The sequence below is a fragment of the Nipponia nippon genome, unplaced genomic scaffold, assembly GCF_047370975.1.
Source record: "Nipponia nippon isolate SJK-2023a ecotype South Korea unplaced genomic scaffold, ASM4737097v1 scaffold_1, whole genome shotgun sequence".
NCBI classification, from domain to species: Eukaryota; Metazoa; Chordata; class Aves; order Pelecaniformes; family Threskiornithidae; genus Nipponia; species Nipponia nippon.
In genome coordinates, this window is record NW_028262290.1 from 56,434,076 (window position 1) to 56,461,617 (window position 27,542).

At 41.6% G+C, this 27,542-nt stretch overlaps 1 protein-coding gene across 8 annotated transcripts in view; it reads right to left on the reverse strand.

Annotated features, from left to right (window-relative positions):
- Nucleotides 1-4,388: 4,388 nt before the first annotated feature.
- Nucleotides 4,389-27,542, reverse strand: part of PPP4R1 (protein phosphatase 4 regulatory subunit 1) — a 71,060-nt gene continuing 47,906 nt past the window's right edge. For all 8 annotated transcript variants that reach the window (XM_087756697.1, XM_087756687.1, XM_087756714.1 and 5 more), the window contains 9 exons: nt 20,749-20,924; nt 16,398-16,493; nt 14,903-15,088; nt 13,301-13,462; nt 12,601-12,701; nt 8,521-8,641; nt 8,288-8,422; nt 7,137-7,278; nt 4,389-5,421 (listed from right to left, as the gene is read on the reverse strand). In XM_087756697.1, coding sequence (XP_087612823.1) covers nt 5,258-5,421; nt 7,137-7,278; nt 8,288-8,422; nt 8,521-8,641; nt 12,601-12,701; nt 13,301-13,462; nt 14,903-15,088; nt 16,398-16,493; nt 20,749-20,924 — 1,283 coding nt within the window. In that variant the 3' untranslated portion in view covers nt 4,389-5,257. The remainder of the gene's footprint in view (nt 5,422-7,136; nt 7,279-8,287; nt 8,423-8,520; nt 8,642-12,600; nt 12,702-13,300; nt 13,463-14,902; nt 15,089-16,397; nt 16,494-20,748; nt 20,925-27,542) is intronic.

Here is a 27,542-nt window from a genome sequence, read left to right on the forward strand (position 1 = left end):
CCAAATCCCCCTCCTCTACTGGAGCCCCTGGTCCAGGAGAGGAACCGCAGCGCTGCCTCCCTCACCGCAGCCTAAGGCTCCCCTTCAGAGGGGGAAAGGAGCCGGCAGCACAGCCTTGCTCAGCTACAGCTCAGCAGACGACTGGGGAAATCAGCAGTCGACACATTTTGCTTTGACAGATGGGAGTACTGCATCCAAGATTTCTGCACCAAGGAACGCCACTTGCCGACACGCAAGACGTCCACCAGGGAATCCTCATCAGCTCCTGTCGCTGCGCCCCCCCTTAGGCAGAACCTCACCCCGGTACTGTGCGCCGCTGCCTGTTCTGTCACCGTGCGGGGCCTCGAGGTAGGTAGGGGTAGGGGTAGGACATCTCGGCTGACAGGTCTGCTTATCGGAAACAACCTTGTCAGGCACAAAAACCCAGAAGGTGACCGGGGAAAAAAAAAAAAAGAAAACCAAACCAAACCACAACCCCCCTCAGTCAAAAGGCCAGAAGAAACAACTGTGAAATAGAGGACCAATACAAGGGAAATGGCCCAGCCCTCATCTGAGCATTCGGCGTCACCTTACTCAAACCAAGTTTATCCAGGTTCTTACTTACACAGGAAACCTGAATTGACTAAAAAATAACTGAAATTTCTTTTGATGTTCAAACAGTGCATCTCTCCTCTCAGTAGCCTTGTTAAAAAACATGCAGAGAAGTGTACTCAGTACCTTCGCTTTTGACGGTCGTGATTCAAAGCCACCTGCAGGTAATCCTTTTAAAACACTTCCCATACAGAAATATTACTACGCCTCTGCAGAAATGGGTCACGGTGTTTCCGGCAGACCACGATCAGAGGGCTGCAAGATGTTTAAAAATCTGTTTACCTGTCTCTGCTAAGTCACAGTGTATTTTAATTGGCTAGATGTAGTCCAACCTCAAGAGCAACTGAGCCCTAAAGCATTCCCATTACCTTGGGCTCTTTATTTATTTTTCTGATCTAAGCAAAAAGTAAAGTAAAAGTAAAACCAAAAGGCAGAGCCTGAAAGCACTCGGGGGTGGGGAGGGAGGGGAAGATCATGCACATTTTAAATGAGCTTTCCTGTCATAGCCTTATATTTTTAAGGCAGTCTATCAGTACGTCCTAACTCTGCACATAAAGAAAAAAGATTAATCGCTTTAAATGTGCTTTCCATGTTGTCTGAATGCCAGCACAGATAGGAAGATGAGCCTTTTCCACCACTATCAGAGAGGGAAGAACTGACATGAGAGAACAAGTGGAATACAGAATCAGCTTTTGTCCATCTGCCGGTCTCCGACTCCTCTTCCCGTCCTAACGAGCCAGAGAGGTCCCTGGGCTGACATCAGGTCAGGAAGCACGAGCATGCCCACAAGCTTCCACGCCAAAGGACAAGGGAACCAAAGGAGGCCTTGCTGACGGGAAAGAGACCGATCAAGGCGTAAGAGTGTCTGAGCCACAGGACAGCCTTCGCCTTCTCCCCTCTCTACCGATTCAAATCGGCCACCTCTGAACCCCCAACCTCTGACAGTGCAGAGGAAAGGGGGCAAGCACTAACACTGACCGAGCGCAAAAACCGTCACAGCCAGACCGTACACCTGCACAGGAGGGCTGTCTCTTCTCTTGCCGAGGTTGCCAAGCCCAGGCAAACGTTTATTTCACAGTTGGGCTGAAATTAGCCGGCTGTTCTGCAGTCTGGAATGTAGAATGTAGGATCTTGTCCACGGGGCCAAGAATTTGTGCAACAGCTATCTGGGACATTCAAAACAGCAAAATCTGATTTCCAAGCATCAGGCATGTTTTGGTTAAAAACAAGCTGCCCTCTGGAGGGTTCCAGACGTTTGCCAGTTTTATTGGCATGAAATCTGCAAGAAAGCGTGGTGAGGAAACAGCGCTACCAAACCCCAACGGGTCTCTGGGGAGGAACAACCAAAGGCAGAGAACCTGCTGTGAAAAACAGCAAGTGGGAGAAAGGCAGACAGTGCTATAACCAGGACATGGGAAAAAAGGGATTTCCCATGAAGAAGCTCAAAGAGGAGTAAGCCAAGAGATTAAATGGAAAACAACAAAAATTGCTTGTGAAGGACTGATTTGGTATTCCACCAAGAAGGCAGGGGTAGAGCTATGATACTGCTTTTGGGAAATTGCAGGCCAACAGATGACGATTTGGGAGCCACCTCACTTTCTGCTCGAGAAATCCTGACCAAAAGAGAAATAAATTGAGATACAAAGCTTGTATCTTTCTGCAGGGGAGATACGCACGAGGGAATTCACCAGTTTCTTTCGTAGTGTTCCCAGACACCACCTCCCAGAAGAAACAGCTCCTTTTTTCACCACTCAGAACCCAGCTGCACGTTTCCTCAAACCCCGTATCCTTAGCGACAAGTTGAAGCTTGAATTACTGACGCTGCTAACGCTGCCGGCATGAGAAAATTCCCTATCAGAGTTAAGCAACAGAGACCACATCCCGCAGGCTGTAGACGAAATACTCTTGGGCAATGCTGAGAATAAAGCAAGTCTTTCCTTCCCTTTCAGTTCTTGGGAATCACCAAATGAAGCAGAAAAGAGGCAGGCAGATCCATGACATGCTGGGTGAAGAAAAAAAAGGGAGAAAGACAGCTATTTCTCCTCTTCCCTGAAGACGATCTTTCTTTGTTCCATGTCAGGGGAATTCAGGCACTCTGCAACTGAATACATGCAGCCTTCCTTCAGAAGAGCCTCAAACTCTCTGTCAAATTCACAGGCCTGCACCAGTATTGAAGAAATACGGAACAGAGAGAAATAAAGCATCTGGAAGATCTGTCTCGTTTTTCAACTTAAAGGTGTCTTATCCTTAAATAACTAGAAAATACCCAAAGGGATGAGATATAATGCTTCATTTTACTGGACTAGTGGAACAGTACATTAGTACAGAAACAGAATTCGGCTGGGACATGTTCATTCTAGACTCAAACACTAGGATTTCTTTTAAGTCTCAGTACTCCTCCAGTGAATACTGCACTTCTTTCACAGCTAGAAGACGACCTGAAGCATGCTCTGGTCTGAACAAAGAGCTGATCCCATTCACCTCAGAAATCACACACATGACCTAACAACAATTCAAGTGTCGGTACACTGAGGCAAAAAACAAAGGGATTTACGTACCCTGAACAAAATGCACAAATCGACTGCACTTCAGTGCGTATTTCTAAAGTGGGAATCATCTGGCCTGGGAGAGGAGTAGTTACTTTTAGTTGTTCTCCGTATGGCAGCAGGGAAAGCTCAGAAATCCTCCTGCCTGAAGAGCCCACGGCTTTCCGACAATCTGCTGTCACCCAGACACACTGCCTAGTCCTCTGGGGATTTGCACATGATTTCTGAACAATTATTGGAGAACATGAGGAACAGAAAACCTGACGAGAATATTACCTATACTACAAGAACTTCTGACCTGGGCATATAGTTGCCTTTTCAAATTTTAAGCAGATCTTGAAAAGAAAAGGGACAAGCAAAGGAAAAACCTGGAAAAAAAAAAAAAAAACAAAACCACCAACCAAAAAACACAGAAAACCAAACCAAGACAAGACTAAAAAAATAATAAAAATGAAACAAACCCCCCAAAAAACCCAAACCTACCAAGCTTCATGACAGACAGAGATGACTGTATCTTAACCACCTCCATGGCCATGCTCAGGAGTAGAAAAGCAGGCCTTTGGGGAGTAAATAGCAACTTTGTTCACTAGAGAAGAAACTGCAGAATAATCTGTTTTCCCAAGAAAACCGGGAGCGGGGTGGCGGAGACACCTGTCTGAGGCTGAACTGCCAGGGTATCAGGCACCTAACTGATAAATGAAAATGTTCTGCTAAAATAAGTCAAAGATAAGCTGCCGTAGCCATTTCTACCTCCTCAGGACAATAAGCTTCACGCACTTCAGGTTCGGCAGGCTGGAGGAAAGGTGATTTAAGCAAGTTGTCCCTGGAAGACACAGAAGGAGATACTGTATCAGGCATTTTAAAGGAGAGGAAATGAAAGCAGTCAACGGACTGAAGGCAGATAAAGAAGGTAGATAAAGGGCAGTTTGAGCTCACAGTTTCCTGTAAATCTGGACCGAGGTGGATATTGAGACTCACTTCAGCAAAGATGCCATTTCACGCTGGAGTGACAGGTTCCCAAGCACAACAGGGATGCTTGAAAGAGAATCTAGCAAAACCTCAATTACACGGCCAAAGTACATCTGTGCTGTAGTATATTCCATCTCAAAATGCAAAATTCTTCACAGTCATTAAGCACACCCCTTCCCCCTGCAATAGCCATCAAAGTGCAAAGAACCAGAAAAAAAAGCGCCACTTAAATTTCAAACTTATTCTTTTAATGTTTTAAAAAGGTCACAAGATTGCTTTCAATCTTATTAATAAATTTTATTTGGACAAGTAGAGAACAACTTGTATCACAACAGCTTTAAACAACATGATTAAAGACTGCAGCACTCCAAGGAGGCTCACAGATATGTACAGTATATGAAGAAAAAAGTTGCACCTCAGAGCCGATCATGATCAAGTTAAAAATACCTGACTTAAAGTACATGTGCTAATAAATTTCCTTTAGGTCATGACCAGCATGAAAATAATTAGGACACAGGTACTCAGCAAAGTTTTCTGCTAATGGTTACAGCAATATGCTGCATTTAAGGATTAAAATCAAATTCTAGTTTAGTGTTAGCACTGAGCCCTTAAGAGAAATCCAAATTTCTACTTTTCCCCATTTACAAACATCAAAGCTATTCCCACTTAAGGGTGTGCCCAGCTGCACACAAATCACGTCCTTGAATGATAAAAACTTTTAGCGCTAATACTGGAGGTCTTACATCCCGGTATAAATTTACCTTTCTGGCCATTTCATCTATCAGTTGCTACAGAAAATACTTGCTAAGTTAACTCCTCAGGAGAAACAATGCAGGTTTCTGGAAATCCCATCCTTTCTACAATGAAAATGATCTGCCAATTCAAGTTTCATTTGTTCAGGAAGACAGAAGATTTAAGGCTTCGGTGGCAAAAATAATCCTCTGAGCAGTGTTTTTCTAAAGTCAAGCTGACACAGGTATGGTTACTTTTTCTTGACTTAAAATCCCTGGTATCAGGTTTAGATAACATCCACCTGTTAAGTCTGGCAAAAAATCTCTCCTTCCAAAGAGGTTGTCCTAGATCAACCATTTTAGAAGCATTTGAGGATAGTTTGTTTAAAATTTTTTAATTATAGCAACATTCAGAACTTTTTAATAAGTTGATGAAGCAGTGCTCATGGCATCATCTGCAATTTTGGTACTGGCAGGGTGTATGCTTGCAAAATATTTGACATCACTGTCATCATCCATTTGAAGCGCCATAATTGTTTGCTCCACAGCTTCTTGATGAGAGTTGGCAGAATTTAGGAAATATTCTGTAAGAGAAAACACATAAGACTTACAGGAGGAAAAGATGGCAGATACTTCAACGCAACCCTCAGCATACTATCATGAGGTTCAAAATCTCAGGAGACAGTGCACATGTATAGTTAAACTGGAATATCTGAGCAGGCACACAATACGCTTCTGAATAAACCTATGAATTCACCTTCAAAAAAAAAAATTCATTGTTTCAGAGCACAGTTGCTCTAACAGTGCTGTTAGAGTACAGGAGTTCTATGGTCCTTCAGTATAAATGTAAGCGTGACAGACTCCATGACCAAAGACGAAAAAAAACCTGCAAGAGACTCAGGAGTGTGCTTATGTTTGTGATGGAGGGAAGGTATCACAAACCCACGGCCATGCCACTCCATTTCACTGGCAGGCTTGCCAAATAATTATCAAACAATAAAACTAAGATAACATGAAATAAGAGTGGAAGGAGTTCCAACATGTGACAGTTTTCATGAACTACACAACACAAGTTGCATAAAAGCAGCGTAACTACAAACAGTTCACAGGAATGGCAATTTCAATCTGAGGTTTAAAAGCTTCTGAACTTATTTTTTAAATCTGCCTTTCATAATCGATCCACCATCCCTAATCATGCACGCAACATCTTTGAGGCAGGGTCTACATGTATGATAAGCTTCCGTAGTGGCAATGCAGAATGGAGGTGTACCATCCAGGTGGGGAACACAAAAACAACGAGGACAACAACAAAAATACCAATACTACATGATAACAGGAAGAACAGTGACAGCCTTGGCATGGTTAACAGAGGATAAATTACTGCACATCGGCTGATCCATCTTAACTGTCTACATGTGCTTACTCAGAGTTTCCAGCATGCACAAGACAGCTAGCAATAGCCTACTTCTCACTGTGTTGGCATCCTCTGTGTTGTCCAGCATTTTGAACATTTTGCATTTTTCTTCACACTTGCTATGCTAGGAACAGCAGTCCTCGAGGCAACGTACGGTTTTGAGGAAGAAAGTGACCAGAACTGGATGAATTATTCCAAGCGTGGACACTGCTGGTTTACAGAATAGCATTATATTTCTAATACTATTTTCCTTTACAGTGCTTTGGAATCTGAGCACTGATGATTCTTCTGGCATCTGCTATGCACTGGGGATGCTTTCCTAAGCAAAGTCTGCAATTTGAAAAGTTACATGTCTAATTTCCCTGAAGAGACTCCAGAGAAACTTTCCTCCCACTGCTACCATATAAAATATAAAAATACAGAAAACGAACAGCAGCCATCTCTTCCCCCCCAGCGAGAAAACAGAGATGGTGGATTTGTATGAAAGAATTTTTCTTTTTTATCCTTATTACACAGAACAGATTTTTTTTTTTTTTAATCAAATAAAAGGCACTGCACAACATCTTCACAGTTACTAGTTGCTCAGTCGTGCTTTCTGTGCCCTGACGACACCTCTACAAACTAGCTCATTCAGGAAAAATGCTACAAAAAACAGGCTGACATATGAGCAAGAACTCTTATTTCCCCAGTGTTACACAACAACGGCTCTGATACCACAAGGTTCCTGGTTTTATCTCAGCCAAGGTAACATTCCACACCAAGGAGACTGTAAAAGCAAGAGCAACCCACATCTGATGATGTTTCTTCTTTCCCAGCTGACTATAGGAAAGCAGAGGGACAAAAAGATACGCAGTCAGCCCATTGCAACTCTTTCTGACCACTAACCTTTCTCTAAAAGAGTTTGCTTTAACGTTTTTGCAAGCAGGACTCGAACATTTGGAACCCTGTCAGATGCCAAGTGTAGTAAGTGTGGCAACAGATGCACAGCAAACTGGTCCATGGGCAGGCAGTCATCTTCGCTGATAGTCTGGCAAGAACACAGAAGCAATTTCATTAGATTTCAGCACAGCGAGGACAAAATCCCAACACATAACCAGAGCTGACAGATCTTACTACTTTCATAGCACGAATACAGTAGGTAGAATCCACAAAGTTTTAAAATACAGTACAATGCTTTCTAGCACAAAGTCGTACACAATGAAGCAAGTTAGGGTCGAGGAAAATCAGGCTCAGTTAGAAGCCCACTTTATTTTGTATGAAGTCCGGCAACTTCCTTATTTTTTATTGCGTTTTTTAAATCACTGTATCAGTTGAAAAGAGGGAAGAAAAGTAAAAGACCTTCCCAATCCTTTTTAAGATTAATTTAGCCTTTGTTTTAACTACGTACTATATAAAGACAAGAATGGTCCATCTCAATGATTGTACCCAAACATGTTTCTCTATATAAGCTCAAAGCTCACATTTCTCCAAGTACTTCAGAGAATTGTCCCACTTGGGCAGCAGCCATGTTGGCTCCCAGTCTGCACCTCTGCTACAGCCTCCAAATTTGACCATTTCCTTGGGACCCCAGCTAGTTGCAACTCTTCTGCTTATTCTGCTGAGAATACGTTGGTTTTGACCAAGCTGCACTAGCTGGCTAAGGAGACATAGGCAACTCATAGCACTTGATTTCTTAAGGGTAACACAAAAAAGTGGCAGACTGCTGCAGCATATTATAAAAATCTCACTTAATGCTGAGTAACAAAGCAGCTTCCCAACTCAGGGATTATTTTGCTACGCGTTTGTTTCATATTCAACGCCACATTTGACAACCTGATGTTAATATGCTACGCTAAAGATGCATTCAAGCTCATCTATGGAGCAACGCTGAAGAAAGCAGCCATGAAACCTATTTCCCCTGGAAAGAAAGTTCTCAAATATTCATTAAAATATTGTCAACAGGCAGCTAAAGAGTTCCAGCTGTTTACGCCCCCTTCATTCTTACCACCCCCCACCTCCCTGCCAAAACCAAAAAGATGAACAAAAAGACATTTTACCTGGCAAATAAAGACAAAAGTTTGCCGACCGGACCATTTGCGGCATCTACAGAACTTTTCAACAAGTTCATTCATGAGGTCTACCACAAAGGTTGATGTTGAAGCCATGTACAATTTTTTTACCATTTCGCTAACCTTGAAGAAATGAGAAGAAAGAAAAAAAAATACAAAAATTACTTCTGACCACCAACCGTCAGAAGTTTGAAATCCTGAATTTACTTAGATTGCTTTACCAGCTTGTAAGAAATCCAACGGACAGAAGACACTTTGTCTGCACAGAGGCTGAAAGCGATAGGTCGCAAGTAGTCATAAATGTCTCTGGCACTGTACAGATCTAGAAGCAAGATCAGTTGCCTACAAGACGGAAGAAGAACCAAACAGAGTACATTATAATAAGAAGAAAAATAGCTTTAACTGTGAATATGATCATTTATATGACAACACGTGCCAAATATGCAATATGGCCATAATAAAGTTAATGAAAAGTAAAATCTTTTCTTTTTCAATGCCATCAGTTTGACTATGGGTCACTTGCAAATTTTAAATTGCCACTTTTTCACAATAACGGCAAAATGCTGCATGAGCTCAAAGAATGAAAAACTAGGGGAGAGGCAAGGGAACCAAGGTTGCATTTACAAGGCGGGGATCCCGATACCGGCTACAGCGTACATGGAGCACAGTGATCCAGATGTGAATGACGCTGCAGTGTGCATATACATTTGAATACCTGGTAAAGACATCACACATACATAACGCATGTACAGCTACAAACCAACTACTCTGACTTAAGTGGCCAAGGATACTTATCAAACTAAGTACACCGATATATTAAATCAATAAACTTCTACTTCAGAGTACACTGGACAACTAGAGAAATTATCACTTCTTCAATTTGTAATGAGTTGATTGTTGCACACACAAGTATGTGTCATGAATGGTAGGAAGCATGTCAAAAGAAGTGGCATGACACGTTACAAACAGCCGATCGAACATCTCCATACCTGCAATAACAGGTAAGTGATTTGTAGTTACTAAATCAAAACAACACTTAAATGTAGCAAAAACATGACATCATGATCAGTTGTTAAACTAGGTCTCTTAAAATTTAATTCAAAAGACACACTGCAATTAGTCATTACAATATACTCATTTCATCATTCATGTTAGAGAAGCCCTGGTCCCACAGCTCTCCTCAAAGGGCACATGCTGCAGCTTTGATCATCCTGGTGCCCCTCTGCTGAATTTGTTCCCGTTTATCAGCATCTTTCCTCTATTGGTATTACGCCAGATGAGATCTAATGAGTGCTGACTAGAGGGGGCTGATCTATTCCCTCGATATACTGACTTTGCTCCTGTTGATACAGCCCAGGATCATGCTGGCAGGACACACTACTGGCTCATGTTCAGCTCACTGTGCTCCATGATACTCTGGGCCTTTTCAGAGCTGCTTCCAGGGCAGCCAGTCCTCAGTCTGTCTCACTGTCAGAGCCTCTTCCTTCCCATGCACAGGACTTGACATCTGTCCTTTGCTGAATTTCATAAGGCTCCTGTCAGCCCCTTCCTCCAGTCTGTCTAGGCCCCTCTGGGTGGCAGCCCTTCCTTCAAGCCCAGTCAATACTGGTCATCCCATTCTGGTGTCACCAGCAACCCTGATGAGAGTGCACTCTGTCACCCCCTCCAGGTCACTGATAAAGATGTTAAAGAGGAAAGGTCCCAGAATGCACTCCTGCTATATATCTATAGCTATACTCCAGGTAGAGTACAACCTATTACCCATAACCTCCTGCACCCAACCATCCAATGACTTCTACTCATCTAGCCTCCACCCATCCAGATCATTATGTCCTAACCTGGCTACAAGAATATCATAAGACATGGTATTAAAAGCCTTGCTAAAGCGGAGGTAAATGACATTCATCACCCTCTCCTCATCCAGATTCAGTCATTTAATCACAGAAGGCAGGTTGTTCAGGCATGATTTACTCTTGGAAATTCATGCTGACTGTTTTCCTGAAGGAGTCCTCCTTCACATGCCCAGAAATGGTTTCCAACAGGACCTGCTCCATGATTCCCAGGGCCTGATGTGAGGCTGACAGAATTTTAACTCCCCTGACAGTACCCATCTTCTAGAAGGCCAAAAGCACATCATATGCCTTTCTCTAGTTCACAGACTCACAGAACGGTTGGGGTTGGAAGGGACCTCTGGAGAACATCTAGTCCAACCCCCCTGCTAAAGCAGGTTCACCTAGAGCAGGTTGCACAGGATCGCATCCAAGTGCGTTTTGAATATCTCCAGAGAAGGAGACTCTACAACCTCTCTGTGCAGCCTGTTCCAGCACTCTGTCACCCTCAAAGTAGAGAAGTTATTCCTCATATTCTGATGGAACTTCCTATGTTTCAGTTTGTACCCGTTGCCCCTTATCCTGCCGCTGGGCACCACTGAAAAGAGTCTGGCCCCATCCTCCTGAAACCTGCCCTTAAGGTATTTGTAAGCATTGATAAGATCCCCGCCCAGCCTCCTCTTGTCCAGGCTAAACAGACCCAGCTCTCTCAGCCTTTCCTCATAAGAGAGATGCTCCTGTCCCCTAGTCATCTTCGTAGCCCCTTGCTGGACTCTCTCCAGTAGTTCCTTGTCTTTCTTGAACTGGGGAGCCCAGAACTAGACACAGTGCTCCAGATGTGGCCTCACCAGGGCAGAGTAGAGGGGGAGGATAACCTTCCTCGACCTGCTGGCCACGCTCTTCCTAATGCATCCCAGGATACCATTGGCCTTCTTGGCCACAAGGGCACATTGCTGGCTCATGGTTAACTTGTTGTCCACCAGGACTCTCAGGTCCTTCACCGCAGCGCTGCTTTCCAGCAGGTCAACCCCTAACTTGTACTGGTGCATGGGGTTATTCCTCCCTAGGTGCAGGACCCTACAATTGCCTTTGTTGAACTTCATTAGGTTCCTCTCCACTCAACTCTCTAGCCTGTCCAGGTCTCACCGAATGGCAGCACAGCCTTCGGGTGTATCAGCCACTCCTCCCAGTTTTGTATCATAAGCAAACTTCCTGAGGGTACACTCTGTCCCTTCATCCAGGTCACTGATGAATAAGTTGAACAAGACTGGACCCAGTACTGACCCCTGGGGAACACCGCTAGCTACAGGCCTCCAACTGGACTCCTCGCGGCTAATCACAACCCTCTGAGTTCTGCCATTCAGCTAGTTCCTGGTGACCTGCCTGTATCTTCACAACATTTCAAAGGTGATGGCTGATGGCCTCGCTATCACATGGGCCAGCTCTGTCAGCACCCTCAGTTGCAGCCTGTCTGGTTTGATGGATATACATGGGTCGAGTTCTCAACTAATCCCTTGGTTGATCATCAACCGCCACTGAAACCTACTCTAAGCATGGAGGCCTGGGAAATCTTGTCAGTGAGTACCTTGTCAGTACCTCAGCCTTCTTTGTGCCCACTATCACTAAACCATCCACCCCGTTCAGCAGCGGTCCCACATTTTCCCTGTTTATTCTTTTTTTGCTAACGTAACAGTACTTGACACCCCTTGCAAGTCTCAGTTCTAGCTAAGCTTTGACTTTCCCAATACAACCCTACATGCCTGGGCAATGTTTCTAAATTCCTTCTGTGCACCCTGTCCCTGCTTTCACCTCCTGTATAATCCCTTTTTGCATTCAAGTTCAGTCATGAGTTCCCTTCTTAGCCAAACCAGGCTCTTGATACTTTTCCTTGTTTTTCTGAATATCAAGAAGGACTATCCTTTCACTTGGATGATGCTGTCCTTAAAAATCTGCTGGCTTTCCTGAGCAACTTGACCCTTCAGAGCTGCCTCCCATAGGAACCCACATACCAGTTCCATGAAAAAGCCAAAGTCTGCTCACATAAAGTCCAAGGTCACTACCCTGCTACTTGCTTTCTTTACTCCCCCCTCAAGACCTTGATCTCCTCCATTTCACGGTCACGAATTCAGCCTGCTCATCAGACACAGCAACTTGAAGTCAAATGGCTAGAACAATTCTATTGACTTCAAGAGCAAGCAGATGTGGTCTTCTCTTTTGGCAGCTTCTTTTTTACAGAAGGGTAATGTTTTCAACATACGGTGATGCAAAAGACATTCAAGTTCCAACTTGAGCACTTATAAATGATACACAACTACTAGGAGTTTTTAAGCAATGGGGACAAGTGGAGGAGGATAAGGACTATCCACTAATTAAAAATGAAGTTAAGAGCGTCACTGTAAGACATTTATTCCATGATATTAACATCTTTAAATATCCATAACAATGAAAACAAGCACCCAGAAAACTACATACTCAGCCAGCTCTGCACGGAAACGCCAGTTCCTGCTGTTATCAGTCACTAGGAATTCCTGGAGCTGATAAAGATACTCTCGTCTTTTGTCAAGATGAAGAAGCTGTAACAGTAAATATAAACTTACATAAAGAAACGTAGGCTACAATCAGCAGATAGAACAAAAGCTTTAAAATACAACTAATAAAACGCTTTTATTTTAAAAAATACTCTTAGCAATAGTGTTGCTTTTCTGGACTAAACCCTATCATGCTTAGGTCTCTAGAATCACATGGGGCACTACTGAAAGCAAAATCTGATCTAGTCTCTGCTTGTACTCTAGGAGGTAAGCAGTAAAGATAGTATTGATTTTAAAGGTTTCATGATTTATGTCTTTCAGCTCCAAAAACGAGGCAGTTACAGAAAAACTCCTAAAGAAATTTGAGAAGTTGCACAGAGAGGTTAGAGCCAAAAAACCCAATACCATCCACTGGCACCTATATATTGAATAAACATGCACAAACCAGGCTCTTCAGAGAAAAGAAAGTATCAGCAACACAGATGTCCTGCAAAATATACTCCAATATTCAGACATCTGGATTCCATCCAGCTTTGTATGGATTCCCACAGAATTATACCACTGTTTTGTTAAAAAGCAAGTGCATACAAAGTAATGAAGCAAAACACATAATTTCACTTGACCAGAGTTGAACACAGACATACCTTGAGGAAGTCATGCAAGTGTTTAAGCACACCTATCCTGACTTCATCTAGATCTTTTAAAAAGCCATTGAAGACAGGAACTAAATCTCCAGCTGTAAGCTGGTCTCCAAGGATGACAGCAAGTTCATGTATAGAAAATGCTAGTGTCCGCCGAACCTTCCACTGTAAAATAAATAAATAAATGAATTTTACTGATGTATCATCTCAAGTGCTCTATTTTAACTTGAGGGTCAGTATCCAAGCTGGACTCCCAGCGAGTTACAGTACTTAGAAATACATTTAACAGTGACTCATGTAACAATTGAAAATGAAATTGGAAATTTAAAAAAAAAAAAAAAAGGCAAATGAAAGTAATGAAAATATTTTAAGGGAAGGAAAATAGTATTCCTGATATCAGTACTCTTCCACACATTACTCTCTCCTTTAAATTCTTTTGGGTAAATTAGTTCCACACTACTTCCACTCTCTCACTTGTCTAATTTATAAAACAGAGCAAGATATATATCCCACAATATTTCAGCTGGCATAGTCTAGCTTCCATAATAGGTAAATTTTCACCCACACTGAGTGCCCGGCAGTCCAAGGACCAATAGAGCTTTTCTTCACCCTAAATTGAGGGGGCATCATTTTAATGGAGTAATTATTTCAAGTAAGTCTTTTTAAAAATAAAATAGCATCCGTTCTTTAGCCAGCACTTTCCAATTAGCATGGGTACTGTTCTTTTGCCCTGGTTTGGCAATTCAATCTTAATGCAGATCAGACTGGCGATAAACTCTGGACAGTTTTGAACACAGGGTAATTTGGTTTTATTTATGTTTGAAATTTATTAGTTGGCTGTTTTTAGTGGCTGCAAAAGAGTTCGGAAAATATGAGCAATAGCTATGTATAAAATTACTCACTATCACTGAGAACTGCTGCTCTGACATAGCAAGCAGCAAGTTCAAGAGAGGTGAATTAGTCTGAGAATGTTTAAAAAAATAAAAAGAGCATCTCCAAAAAAGGAAACAAGGGAGGACTGGGAAACAACTGTAAACCAACAGTAAAATGCACAAAGCCACCTCCTTACCACCTGACAACAAGGAAAATGCTATTTCCAGTATTTGTTTTTAAAATAGCAATGCTGCATGGTGATAGTGATGTTATTCCCTTATGACTCGATGCAGCACCAAAAGGCCACCAAAAAGCCTGGCGTGAGGCTGACTCACTGAGCTCCAGACATGCCTGCAGGGGCACATGTCTGCTCACGCACAGCAGCACAGCCCAATTTCTCACACTTCGGAGAATCCCAAGCACTGCCATAAGATCTCAAGTGAGCAGAGGAAATCGGAGACCTCTCCTCGCATTCCCACTGGAGATCCACCTCCCACTCAAACTGCCCCACTTCCTTACTACCTGAGCACCCCACACACAGCTTCCTCTGAGACAACAGTTACACTTTTATTCATTATATGAATAACTAATATCAGGAATGGGAAGCTCCACGTAAAAAGCAGAGCAACCCAACAACCCAGTAAACAAGAGAAATCATCATAAAAGTTCAGATCATTCACTGTCACATCATAAAAGTTCAGATCATTCACCGTCAGAGCTTCTTGAGCTTACCTGCATGTCAGATGCCAGCGTCTCATAGGTATCTTTCAAACAGTGCCAATTCTGTCTGCCTAATGTAAGTGCCACACCCGGCAGGCTGTAGGCACAGTGTTTGGCAATCTCAGTATCAACTGTTTGTGCGCGAGATGGATCGGTCATTGATAAATACTGATCCAGCAAGGCTTGAGGTACAACATCCTACAGCAAGAAAAGGGTAGAGTGTTTACACTATTTTCAATAAATCCTCATAAGGCTTACTAAAATTCCAGGGCATACTGTCAGAAGAACATTTTTTTCCCCACGACTACAGAGTATTATTCAATTACAATCTCTTAATAAGAATGCAAAGATTTTGTATTTCCTAAGTTCCACCAAAAAGTTCCAAAGAAATGACATGACTGGGGGCTACTTGAAAATATACAGACCAATGTAACAGATGAGTGGGTGGATCACTGTTTATTTAGGCAGACCAGGAAATTAAGAGACTACATTCTACCTTTCTACAAACATTCAGGTTCACAGGGTGTGCAAATTCGCTATTTTAACTCATCCATAAAAACAGGCAGAACAGCAAGTGATGAGACTTGTTCAAAAATCATTTTCCTATTCCTCTCAAAATCTTGGGGAGGTGGGGAGAAGAAAAGTAAATTAAAATGCCTTGAGGAGGGGGGGAAGGGGAGGAGGCAGAGTATAGTGCGTTCAATATTGCTTCCAAACTCCCTAAAGAGACAGCAGGAAGGAAAAGAGTTCTTCAGAGACAGAGATCTCTGGTGAAGACCAATCCTTCTCTCTGCTGAGAAATCAAAGCACCTGAACTAAAATTTTGTGAAAACCTGTTTGTGTTGACTTCAACACTGTCTTTGCCTCAGCTGCTGTCAGTTTATCTCAGGCACTGACCCTATATCCAAGGGGGTGCACAAGAGCATTTCCCTAACACACAACTGCCAAATAGCTCGGCTCACAAAAAGCAACAAGAGGGACTGAGGTTTCCACTCAAGGAATCATGCTGGTGCAGGGTGGCACACATAATGCTGAACTATGTAACAACAAACGTTCAATTCCTTTTGGGGAAAAAAACAACAAAGAGACAGTTCAAGCTTAATGAAACACTTTCACACCTTTTCTTCAAAAAGCTGTCAGAGGTTGGGGACGGTTCCACTCAAAACATTTAACAAAAAATCCAGTTTCCTCAATAACCTAATTTCCATTACAGGATAGTTTCCATAGAAAATGAAACCAATTGAAACCAGAGCCTGGAAGTCTACAATATTGTTCTCATGTCAAACAATACTGTCATCTCTTATACATAACTAAATCAGAAGCAACTGCCAAATGAAGCCATTATTTCTGGAAACACAGAATATTTTAAAATTACTTATTTTAAGAGGTTTGCCATATTTTACAGAAAACACATCAGAAATGACTGATTGAAATGCATAAAAGAAATCCCCATATACATTCCACTTATCTGATACACGTAGGAAAAACAGAAGCCACTGTCATTTACCTGTACTTTGGATTTTCTTTCTTCTTCAGGGCTGAAACTACTGTTGGTGCTCAAATCTGAATCATTATGAATATACTGAAGTGTAGAATCCATATTCTATGGAGAAAAAAAAAAAGGTCACACAAAATACACTCAAGGATTAAACACAAAACAAATGTCAACATCAAGAGTGCTGTCCTCACCTCAGGGTCTTTTTCTTAGATTAAAGAAACACATGTTTTAATGTCAAATACAATTTTTCTACAGCTCAAAAATCAAAAGGCCTATAAGATAAATCTTTGTGTTTAAATTTCAAACACAGGCTCCTCTTATTCTGCTCCATTTTGGTTTTTAGGGAATGAAAATCACAGGAGAGGAGTACCTTTGAGACTGCATTAAGGAAAATGTAACTAACATACAAGTCACATTGTTTCTCCCCTGAAGGGAAAATGAGAAAACATCTGTAGCAGATTTTGTTGGATTTGTTGCTTTGGATTTGTGCTAGAAAAAGGTCAAAACAAAGCCATCCTCACACTTAAAAGTAGCAACTGATGAGATTTATGCTGTTGCTCCTTTCCTAGAGGTGATTATTCTATAATCTTCTCTGCAGATGAGCTTCACCTTATAATACAGAGTCCTCATGCCTCTCAGCAGTTCTATTAAAATAATTTTTAGCAATCATTCAAGCATCCTGGCTACATATCTGGGCCTTGAAGATAAGGACTGATACTCTGTTTCAGAACTCTACTGAGCAGCAGAGGTTTGATACGTTATGATAAATTGTGCTGCTGAGGGGATGCACTGTCACCTTCTATACCAGTGGAGCTCCTCAAATACAATGGACTTTGCATAATCAACCGTGAATTTCAAGAAGTAGATGATAAGTATTTGGAAAGTAGATTAGACTGCTGTCTGGTAGAACAGGACAAAGGCATTTTTGTTAGATATGAGCCAAGGTATCTATTCACAGGCGCTGCAGGGCAAGCTCTCAGGGTCAACACAAGCACCGAGAATATGCCTACTCTACCAGCTGCTCAGATCAGTTTGACAATGAGAATTTTCAAGCAAACTATAAACTTCTTCAAAAAAGCCTCCAGGATACCATCTGTCTTCCTTGGTTTGACTTCAGACAGTTGCTTTTTCCTCTTTCATGATCTGCTTTCATCTAAGCATTGGGTTGTAATTTTAGTCACTGAGGTATAATTACAGGTGATAAAGAACAGGGAGAGCTGTGAGGCAATTGCATATTGCTGGCACAGCAGCCCAAATCACCTGTCAGGCTTATCAAGCAGCAGCAAGAAGGTGTCAAAGAGCCAAGGAAAGAACAGATCTGCAAGTGACTCCGTAACTAAATGTGTCCACCAGCATACAACTCCAACTATAAAACCTCCAGAGGCTCTGAAAGCCATCTCTGCAGGATTTTAGTTTGTCAGTCAATTCTTTACTCCTTTTTAGCCTTTTTTTTTTCCCCCTCCAGAAAAAGAGATTGTTTTCAGCATTGCCAGAATGTCACCAGCTTTCAAATGAAGAAATTATGAGGCAGCCAGCACAACATAGCCACAGGGCTTTCCATGAGTTGCCCAGGTGCATGGAACTGGAGGCTAGTCATCCATTCTGCTACAATAAAAATGAAAATACTTCATCTCTCAATCTCTGCTACCCTTGCTTTAAAAGGCTAAGTTTAAAAAAAAAAGATAAAAATAATACTTTATTGATTGAACTAAGTTGAATGACTAAATATACTGAAGGGTGTCACAGATGGGAACATTTTTACCCAGCCACTTTTAAAGTCAAATATACATTCCAGAAAGGAAGAGCTTCAGTACAAAAGAACCACAGCATCAGTCAATGCAGTATCTCCATTCCTGCAGATGAAGTTCCATCTGTACATTTTCCGTGTAACATGCACACACTGAACTGAGCATTGCGGAGAGCCAGGACATAAAAATTCAGCAGGGTTTAGCCTGAAAGCTTCTTGCGTACCAAACTGGCCAACCGCCACCTCAGAGATGCAAAATCTTTGTCGCGGCCTTACAAATCTCTTATGCGAGGTTCCCTTTAGCTGCAGTGTAAGAGGAGCTCCATGGTTGTGCTCCACAGACCCCTGCTCTGCAACATGGGTTGCACACAAAGCCCACAGCACCAGGACAAGTGGTGCTGGCGTTTCCTGACCAGGCAGCTGGCCCAAACACAGAGAGATGAGGCCAGTCTCAGGGCTCCAGTCTCCTCCTGGCATCCACCCTCTTCTTAGAGAGATGTACTTGTGCCAGACAGGGATGTCCTAATTTTAGTCCAGTTTCCTTTTTCTTTCTTTTCCTTCCCTTCTCCCTCTACCTCCAACCAAAAAAGCGGACTCCCACACTTATCCACTGGAAATACGACTTAGGGGATTTCTTGAGGCTTACATTCATTTATCAAACCTTATAGAGAGCATACAACCTAAAGGAAATGAAAACGGTGGCTCTTCAGGAAAAATAAAACAGCTACCCTCTTCCTCAACAAACAAGCTTCGTCTATGTCCCCAAACCTTATTTGTTCACTTTATTACAACATTTATTTTCATGTGAATAGAGAATCTCTCTTTAACATGTAGCACTAACTCCTTCAGGAGCCTATATAGCTGCAGAAGGACAAGCAAAGTATGATTTTGCTTTGTGATGTGTGTGCAGAACTGTGAAGGCTGCTTTCAAATACAAAACACTGTAGCTCAAGTTTTCTAAAGTATTCAGTACCCTATTGACACTTTACTATGCTGAGACTTAAAAAAAGAAAACAAAAAACCAAAAAAAAACCCCACAAACAAACAAAAACACCACAAAAAAAAACTACCTGTGAAAATCAGAGCTCTCTTCACTGCTAGGGGTAACAGTTCACTCGCTCAACAGATCACAGCTTGATTCCCAAATTCTAGGTCACCTCTATAATATCCTTTCACTTTTAAAATGAGGACTTGATTCAGTGCCAGTAACAAACAAGGAACTGACAGATTAAGAACATCCTTTTAAAAAAGTAAAACCGAAACATGCAAAAATATCATATACCAGCAATGTGACAGGGTCTTAAACTTCCTGTCAGCATCATACTCTGTAAAGAAATAAAATGCAAGAAAGTCCCTCTGAACAAACACCACCCTCATCACCTCCAAAAAATGAGAAGGACAGAGGATACATTTACACTGTCATTTTACAGGTTAGCATCAGAAAGAAGTGACTACAACAGATCCTATGATAAAGAAATATATCGAGCCTGACATCAGGAATTGGGGGCAGGGTTTTTTTTGTTGTTTTGGGGTTTTTTTGGTTTTTAAAAAAAAAAAACAAACAAACCAAACACATTGGTAGTGTTAAATTATGATCGTGTATAAACAGCAATATCCAAGTAAATGTCACATTCCTCCACTCCCAAAATGTTTTTGCGCTACATGGTAGTCCAACAGCTTAGGTGAAAAGTTAATTAAATGTCATCTGCTCTGATAAAAGAAGGTTGAAAATGTCTGCACTGGACTGATGTCAACTCCTAGACTTTTCAAAGACATCAAAATTTCATCTGAAAATACCATTTAGGCAATATGATTCAACAAATCACTTGCTATAGATTTATAGAGCATATTTTGGAACCATTGCTTACTACATAGCTATAGCTTTTAACACCAAAGCTTGTGGCACTATATGCAGTGCACATCGTGGGTTTGGCCCAACACACAGTACAGAACAGAAAAAGATATCAAATACCACAGACTTCAGTCGGGCAGGGGGCAGTGGTGGAGTGCTGAAGAAATAACTGCAAAAAACTTTAAAATGTTACTGATTGCTAGAAGCCACTTTCTCTTTCAACAGTCCTCACAACATCCTAGACTGCAGGTCCTGAGCTACTCTTATGCAGGCCAGTAAACTGCTATAAAACACTTTGACAGGGAGCACAGGGAACAAAGTACTTCTTTCTCGGGGGGGGGGGGGGGGGGGGGCGGGGAGCAGGGGAAGGCAGCAAAGCAGGCAGGGCACTGGAGAAGGGGATTAACTTATTATCAGTAGGACTCTGTTTTACGTAAGGCAATTTTGGAGTGATCAACTGCAGTAGTATTTAAAACATCTTAAAATGTGATATTCACAACAGAGATTTTAACAGAAACAATTTAAAGAATTTATATGGACAAGCACAGACCTAGCAAAAACAAAGGCACCCAACACAACCCATTTTATTTTAGTAGTTAGCGTTTCAATACAGCCAACAAAACCGAACATCACACTAGCCAAAAGCAGGAAGCATTTGGCTGCAATTACTGCATGAACTCAAAATACAGCTCTATTACTGGAGCCCTGGAAATCCTGAAGGGGGCGGGGGTGGGGAATAGAGTACAAAACTCACTTCTTACCTCAACAGTGTCACCAATTAAAGGCACAATATCACCCAGTATAGGTTTAAAATTTTGTTGGTCATTGATGGTTAGTTCAGTCTGTGAGTCTGTTTCCTTGCCGATGCTGGCTATTGTCTCTTCTTGAGGATCCAAACTGGATGCTCTGAGTGCAGCAGACAACACCTCCACTTGTGCTACAGCGTATGAAAGAGAAATACATGAGAGACTGAACTGCAATAAACTTTTATCAAGTCCACAAATCAACTTTTGGACAGTGACTAATTAACTGAAGGATGGCAGAACAACTACGGGGCAGGTACAAATTTAAGATTATTGATAGTTAGCAAATCCCAAACTAGGGGCAACTAGCATAAAATGTAAGGCAGGTTAACACTCCACTCTTTTCCTAGGGTGCTCAACCACACTACAGTTCAGTGAAATTTGTCTGTAAAGCAAAAAAAAAAACCCAGGAGTAAGAGACTGCTGTTATGGCAGGATCCGTTCTTTAAGAATCTCAGTACATATTAATGGTGCAAATAGTCTTTGGGGCTGAATACTAACTTACTGACTGGGTCTTTTGTGGGTGGTGGGACTAAGAGAGAGAAGGGAAAAGTAATTCAAATAAAGGTTGAGAACAGGTTTATTCATAATGAAAGGATTTTGATTCTGAGAGGCTGTGTCCCTATATATGGCCATTAAATTCTTAAGTTTTTATAGCAACTCTAAAGCAAGATCTATATAGGAAGGTCTTAGACCCCAGCAACTCTCTTCTGCACAGGATACTTTAGACTCCTTGTGTGCTCCAAAGGAATAATGAAGGTTGCACTGTTTTATGTCCTCTTATTCATCAAAAGAAAGCATTAGCACTTCACACCGCCATCCACTCTTTTGAAAAAGATCCATCAGTTCTGAGACTGCTCTGCTTTCCATCCCTCCGCTTAATACTAATTAAAAAAAGCTTTGTTGAGCAATGTTCCTTGGATATAGCCTGACCTAAGCAGATCAGGTATCAGAAGCAATCTTAGCTGCAAGTGACAGAGAATTCAGCACAGACTGATCTACCCTGCCTCTCTCCTTCTCCACTTCTTTCCAAGAAGGTAAGGAGGAATAATCTCCCGACCCATTAAATTTACCCAGCCATCCAGAAGCTCTGCTCCTCATAGACTTTGGCTTTTCCGAGGTTTCCTAAATGCTTTTTCTGAAATTAAATGTGAAACCACATGCCTGGTTTTAATCCCACGTTGACATACTAAGTTACAGAATCTGAATTTCTCCCTTTAGCTTTTTTGATAGGTTTATTAACAAGAATTAGACAAAGGTAGTTGGACTTGTTTGTAGACAGAAGAAACAGACATGCAACACATCTGTTACAAGAAACAAAACTATAACTCAGCACAATCTTAGCTAGCAAAAAATTGGAAAACACGCTACAGATTCACTGGTTTCTAGATGGGAGTCTGATGAGCAGGAGTAAAGGTAATTCTTCTCAATATGCAATGCTAGGTTTGTAACTGTGTCAAATTTCTGATAGAATAACTGAAAGATATTCTTGCTGTATTACTGTAATTCATCTCAACAGGAAAAACCACAGCAAGTAAGACACTGAAAAACTAAACAAACATCATATTAATACTTCCACTATAAAATGCATTATGTTAGAAAATATAGTTTCAATATATATCTACAATATATATTATAATACATGGTCTATACATAAATTATAACATTTAGGAATTTTACAGTACAATTTGTAAGATTAACAAAAGCTTGCTATGGCTTCACTATTCAAGCGTTACTTCACTGACAATAAACCTCTGCACTTTAGGGCCCACAAGAATAAACAACATCAAGGCTAGCAAATTCCTCCAAAACTTAAGTATTCAACAAACCACCCCAAAACCATGCAAGCTAGGTGGCACCTGCTATGGCAAGAAATGCCTGTTGGATTTCCAGTTTATTCTCATTTAGAGAAATCAAACAAGAAAATTAAAAGGAATTATATCCTGCTGCACATCAAGGAGACATTTTTCATGAAGACTTCTTTCATGAAGGACTTCATGAAAAATGTAAGCTCATTTTCACTTAAAAGTCAAGAAAGCTTACCCTGACTGGGTTACACATACTGCTTCAACACTGAATATTTATTTACTGAAAAATCCACACAGAGCTCTAAAGATTACTTCTAGTAACAAAAATGAAGGTATCTACAGCAGTAAATGGGTGTTTTCCAACACTGCCAGCCTGCACGCCTGGACCACCCTTGCTTGGGGGCTTAATGGGATGGAGACCACACGTATCCTGATCTCCTCTGCCTGCCCTAGAGGAGATATGACACAAACGTGCATCTCCTCAGCTTCTTGTCAATTCTACAATCCCCAGACGTGGGGATGAAGGACAGGAGAGGCCAAACTCCCAAGGATTTCACTGACTGGCAAGTGCCTTCTTTCTTCATTGAGTGCTTCTCCATAGGTCCTGTCACCAAGGGTGACTCCAGTGCTGTCATTCACTTTTCAATGAATGACCTTAAGTCTGTAAACTTCTTAAGGTCCTAGCCAAAAAGAGAGCCAAACACAGAAGGCTCCAGAATGGTGGAGTACTGAGTAAAGGAGGAAGAGAAAGAGAGCGCGTGTGTGAGTATGTGCACCTAGGTGGCTGCCCTGAAGATACTGAAACTTGAGACAGCACCCTAATGAGCTGTCTTCGCTCCCCTTGTAATCCCATTACATGCTGACACAGTCCAAGATCTCTGCTGACACACTTCTGACTGATGTGGCTGCTGCTCCTCCCCATCTCCCACAAAGATCTTTCCTACAGCCATAAGACAGGCAACATTTTCCAGAAAACCATTAAAAGTACACGCAAAGGATAAGGCTCCCCTCTCATGCATGGCACAGAAATGCTTCAGAGCTCTTGGTAAGCAAGGTTTTGGGAAGACAACTGGAACAGAATCTGCTGATTAACAAGCTTTCACAACTACCTTCTGTAAAAATTGGAGTGTAAAGGTCAGTTTTATGCATTATACAGAACTCATATATTGCATTGGTAAGATAAAGTCAATGTTCACTGGATCTTAAACCATCTGCTAATTAACTCTTCCTTTGACTTTGCTTCAGGTGAGAAGTATTTTTCAGCAAGAAATTATTTACTCCTGGCTACTGTACCTGCATCCTAAAATAACTGTCACAACCTTTCAACTGAAAACCACATTTTACCTGGACTTATTAAATTTCCTGGTCCTCAGGAGGAGAAGGTCCTCCTTCTCTCCTTTCAATATGCTTTATTGCTGTTTCCTGTTTCTCCTGATGTTTCACCAGAAGACATTGATATTTCTAAGAGGCATGCTCCCTTCTTTTTTCTGAAGGATCTGTGTTCCTTACCCTCACTTCTTACTCAGAGGCAAAAGCTATGGGCTGCATTAATAGGTACAGAGATGCAAGTAATTAAAACACAAAAATAAGAGGAGTTTCTTCTCCACTTCCTCCTCACCTACTGTTCCATTAACAATATATTTTAGACTTCTACTGCAGGCAGCACTAGTAGTCTAACTTATAAACATAGTTTTTATAAGGGAATGGGATCAACTGACCCCGCATTTGGGCTGGTTTATCCTATTAGGTCTCCATTTGGCAAAGCAGCCTGTAACTGGCATAAGCCACAGTTAGCCCCAGTAACCTGCAAGTCAGGCTTTCTCTCTTTCCCTCAAATAATACTAAGAAAAGCTTAGTAAAACTCTTAGTAAACTCTTAGTAAAACTCTTAGTAAACTCTTAGTAAACTCTTAGTAAACTCTTAGTAAACTCTTAGTAAACTCTTAGTAAACTCTTAGTAAACTCTTAGTAAACTCTTAGTAAACTCTTAGTAAACTCTTAGTAAACTCTTAGTAAACTCTTAGTAAACTCTTAGTAAACTCTTAGTAAACTCTTAGAGAAGCTGACATTACATGATTTAGCTTTTTCTGTGCAGAACGTAAAAAAATAAATAAAGCTGAAGAAAGTGTCCCTGGAAAGAAAAATAAAGAAATAAAAACATCTGGGGAAAGAAAAGCAACCTCTGAAGTAAGTGAAGACGGCAGCAGCCTCAGGGAACTGGAAAAAGGTGACCTGAATAAAGACCCTGTGATAATTTTAAAAGAGCTGGCATACTTCAGAGGAATGTGGAGGTTTCCATCTCCCGGTTTGAGACCCTCAGGATGTCTGGCCAGTAGATTGGAAAGGTCTTATTAACAGGGATTACATACCACTGCTTAACTTTGCACAGCTTGTGTAGCTCCGCTAGCCAGCAGTTTGTCTGTGAGAAGACAGGCTGTCTTTATCTTGGTTGCTGACTGCTCAGCTACCTATTACTCAAATTTATCATTCTGGCAACACGCTAGCTCTGGAGAGAAAGCCTCAAGGTAAAGATTTTGGGGAGTGAGATTCAGTTAAAGCAGTTCACCCCTTTCTGAGAATGAGATTATGGAAAAAAAAAAAGTGTTCCATGGCAGTTGCTGGTCGCTGTTAAAAAATTCTATTTGCTAGAGACCCAATCGGTCTCCATGCCTTGGAAAAAGGATTTGAAATTTGAAATGGAAACTGCTCCGATGATACGGAGGTGCACTACAGAAACACAGAGAACACAGTCAAGTTACAAACCTAAAACCCCCCAAAACAAACAAAAAGACCCAAAAATCCCACACAACCACAAACAGCTCATTCTGTGTATGTAAACAGTAACCCGTTAGTGCTTGGCAACCAAGACATTTGGAAGACTGGGGTATGCACTGAATATACTGTACTCTGGGCTGCACGAGCTAGCAATGCCTTTCCTTTCTACTGATCCTTCCCCTTGTCATGGTATGCTGAAGTACCCTTTAGATAAAAACCTGAGTTACTCTGTTCTCAATAGTTCTGCTAGAATGCTGCAAGCAGGTGAGGGAAGAAGCACCTTACAGAACATAGAAGGGCAAGGTGAGATGTGAAGTAGGGGAATGCAGAATCCAGAAAGGAAGAGAAATGAAAACAAAAAAGGAAATAAGAGGGGAAATATATATGGAGGGAAGGGATAGGGGTAACAAAGGTATAGTAGTTGCTATGGATGCATATACAGCACAAAACACAGGGAAGGGAGGAAGGAAAAAAAAAAACAAACAAAAAACACCACACTGTACTGAGAAAGAATCATTGCCAGTTGAACTCCAGTACCAAATCTCCACACCTGCCTCAGCTGTCAGGGACTGGCTCTGAAACCAACTAGCAAAATGGAAATCAGTGTCCACTGATTGTACCACGAAGGACATCACCTTATTACTGTCACCAGTTATTCTGTATGATCTTAAGTGTGATCTATTCAGCGTGATCTTAAGATCCTTCAAAAACCCTGTGCCAATGACCCTGGCCAATATGGTTCCACACAACAGGTATTAGTTTTCTTCTTTTTTTTAAGTTTAGAAAATAGTCTCCAAAACAAAACATGTTAAGAGAAGGTCGCTTAAGTTGCACAGTCAAGCACTGAGAGGCTAGGTACAGCCAGAGTTAAGGTCATCCAAACAACTTATGCATTTGTCAGTAAGGTTAACATCATACACTACAGTCTCATTCCCAAACTACACTATCACTACTCATCCCTGCTTCATCTTGTGATGTCGCTAGGATGCTTGCCCCATTTGTTATAGAAACCAGAAGATGCGTACCTACGGGAGCTCTCCAGTATGGCAGGCCCCTGCTTACCCACCACAGAGAACACAACATCTTCCACTCCCATCCCTTGGCTAGGAACACAGCGATAAAGACAGGAGCACAGCATGCAAGCAGGAATTCAGGACTTGGGTGACAGCAAACCAATGAAAAAATAAGTGCAAGAAAAAGGTCACGAGGATTTAAAAAGAAAGAAACAGAGAAGAAAGAGTGGGGGAAAAAAATTCCTAACTTGCTCAGTCTTTGCTGTCAAGAACCAGCCCACTCACAGTATAAGACTCAAAAACATAATGGCTAGTCTTGTGGGGCAGGGCGAGCAGGGGAAGACCATAAGCACCGCTTGGGACCAGGGCAGTTTGGCAAACGCTTATAAGCCACATACACTGCAGACAAAACTACCTGTGAAATTAGGAAGTTTCATAAAATGTCTATGAAAATAACAAATTAAGACAACCTTTGGACTTAATATTTATACCATCAGTTTGCAACAACAGTTTTAGATGGTAAAGAGGGAAACATTAATCCTGGTATTGCCATGAGCAAAGAGGCAGTCAGGGCTCTGATCTTCTGGATCACCCCCAAGGGGAGTTTACCTCCCTCCTGTCACAATTTATGGAGTGTAAGGTCCAAAACATAGGCATTAAGTCAGCTACTTGAAGACTGAAGTCTGGATACCTACCAATTCTACACGCGCTTTAGTGTTTGAGACAAGCATGCAAAATTAATACTATTCTATCAGTTTTGGTCTCAATTTCCTTACGCCTCAATGCACTTTGTGTAAAATTAAAATAGCAACAGTACCAAATCAAAATAGGCATGTTGTTAAATTCCAGCTTCTGAAGCATTTAGACCACACAACGAGAGTACAGGCAAGAGGAAAAAGAAGAGTACAAGGTTTAGAAGGTGTGTTTCATGGGCCTTCACTGCAGCCCTGACCAAGTCAGAGGTACTGAACAGAATACAAAGGTGAATGAGTAATTAAGACCACCCACCCCCACTCCACCCCAAATTAGAATAAATGGCACTGGTAACTCTAATTCAAATCTTTCCTAACTTGTGGGCACTGGGAACACATGGTGTTGCCAACCTAGGAACAGTTTTCTTCTACTGAAATGCACAGTACTAGTCAACAACTGCACAG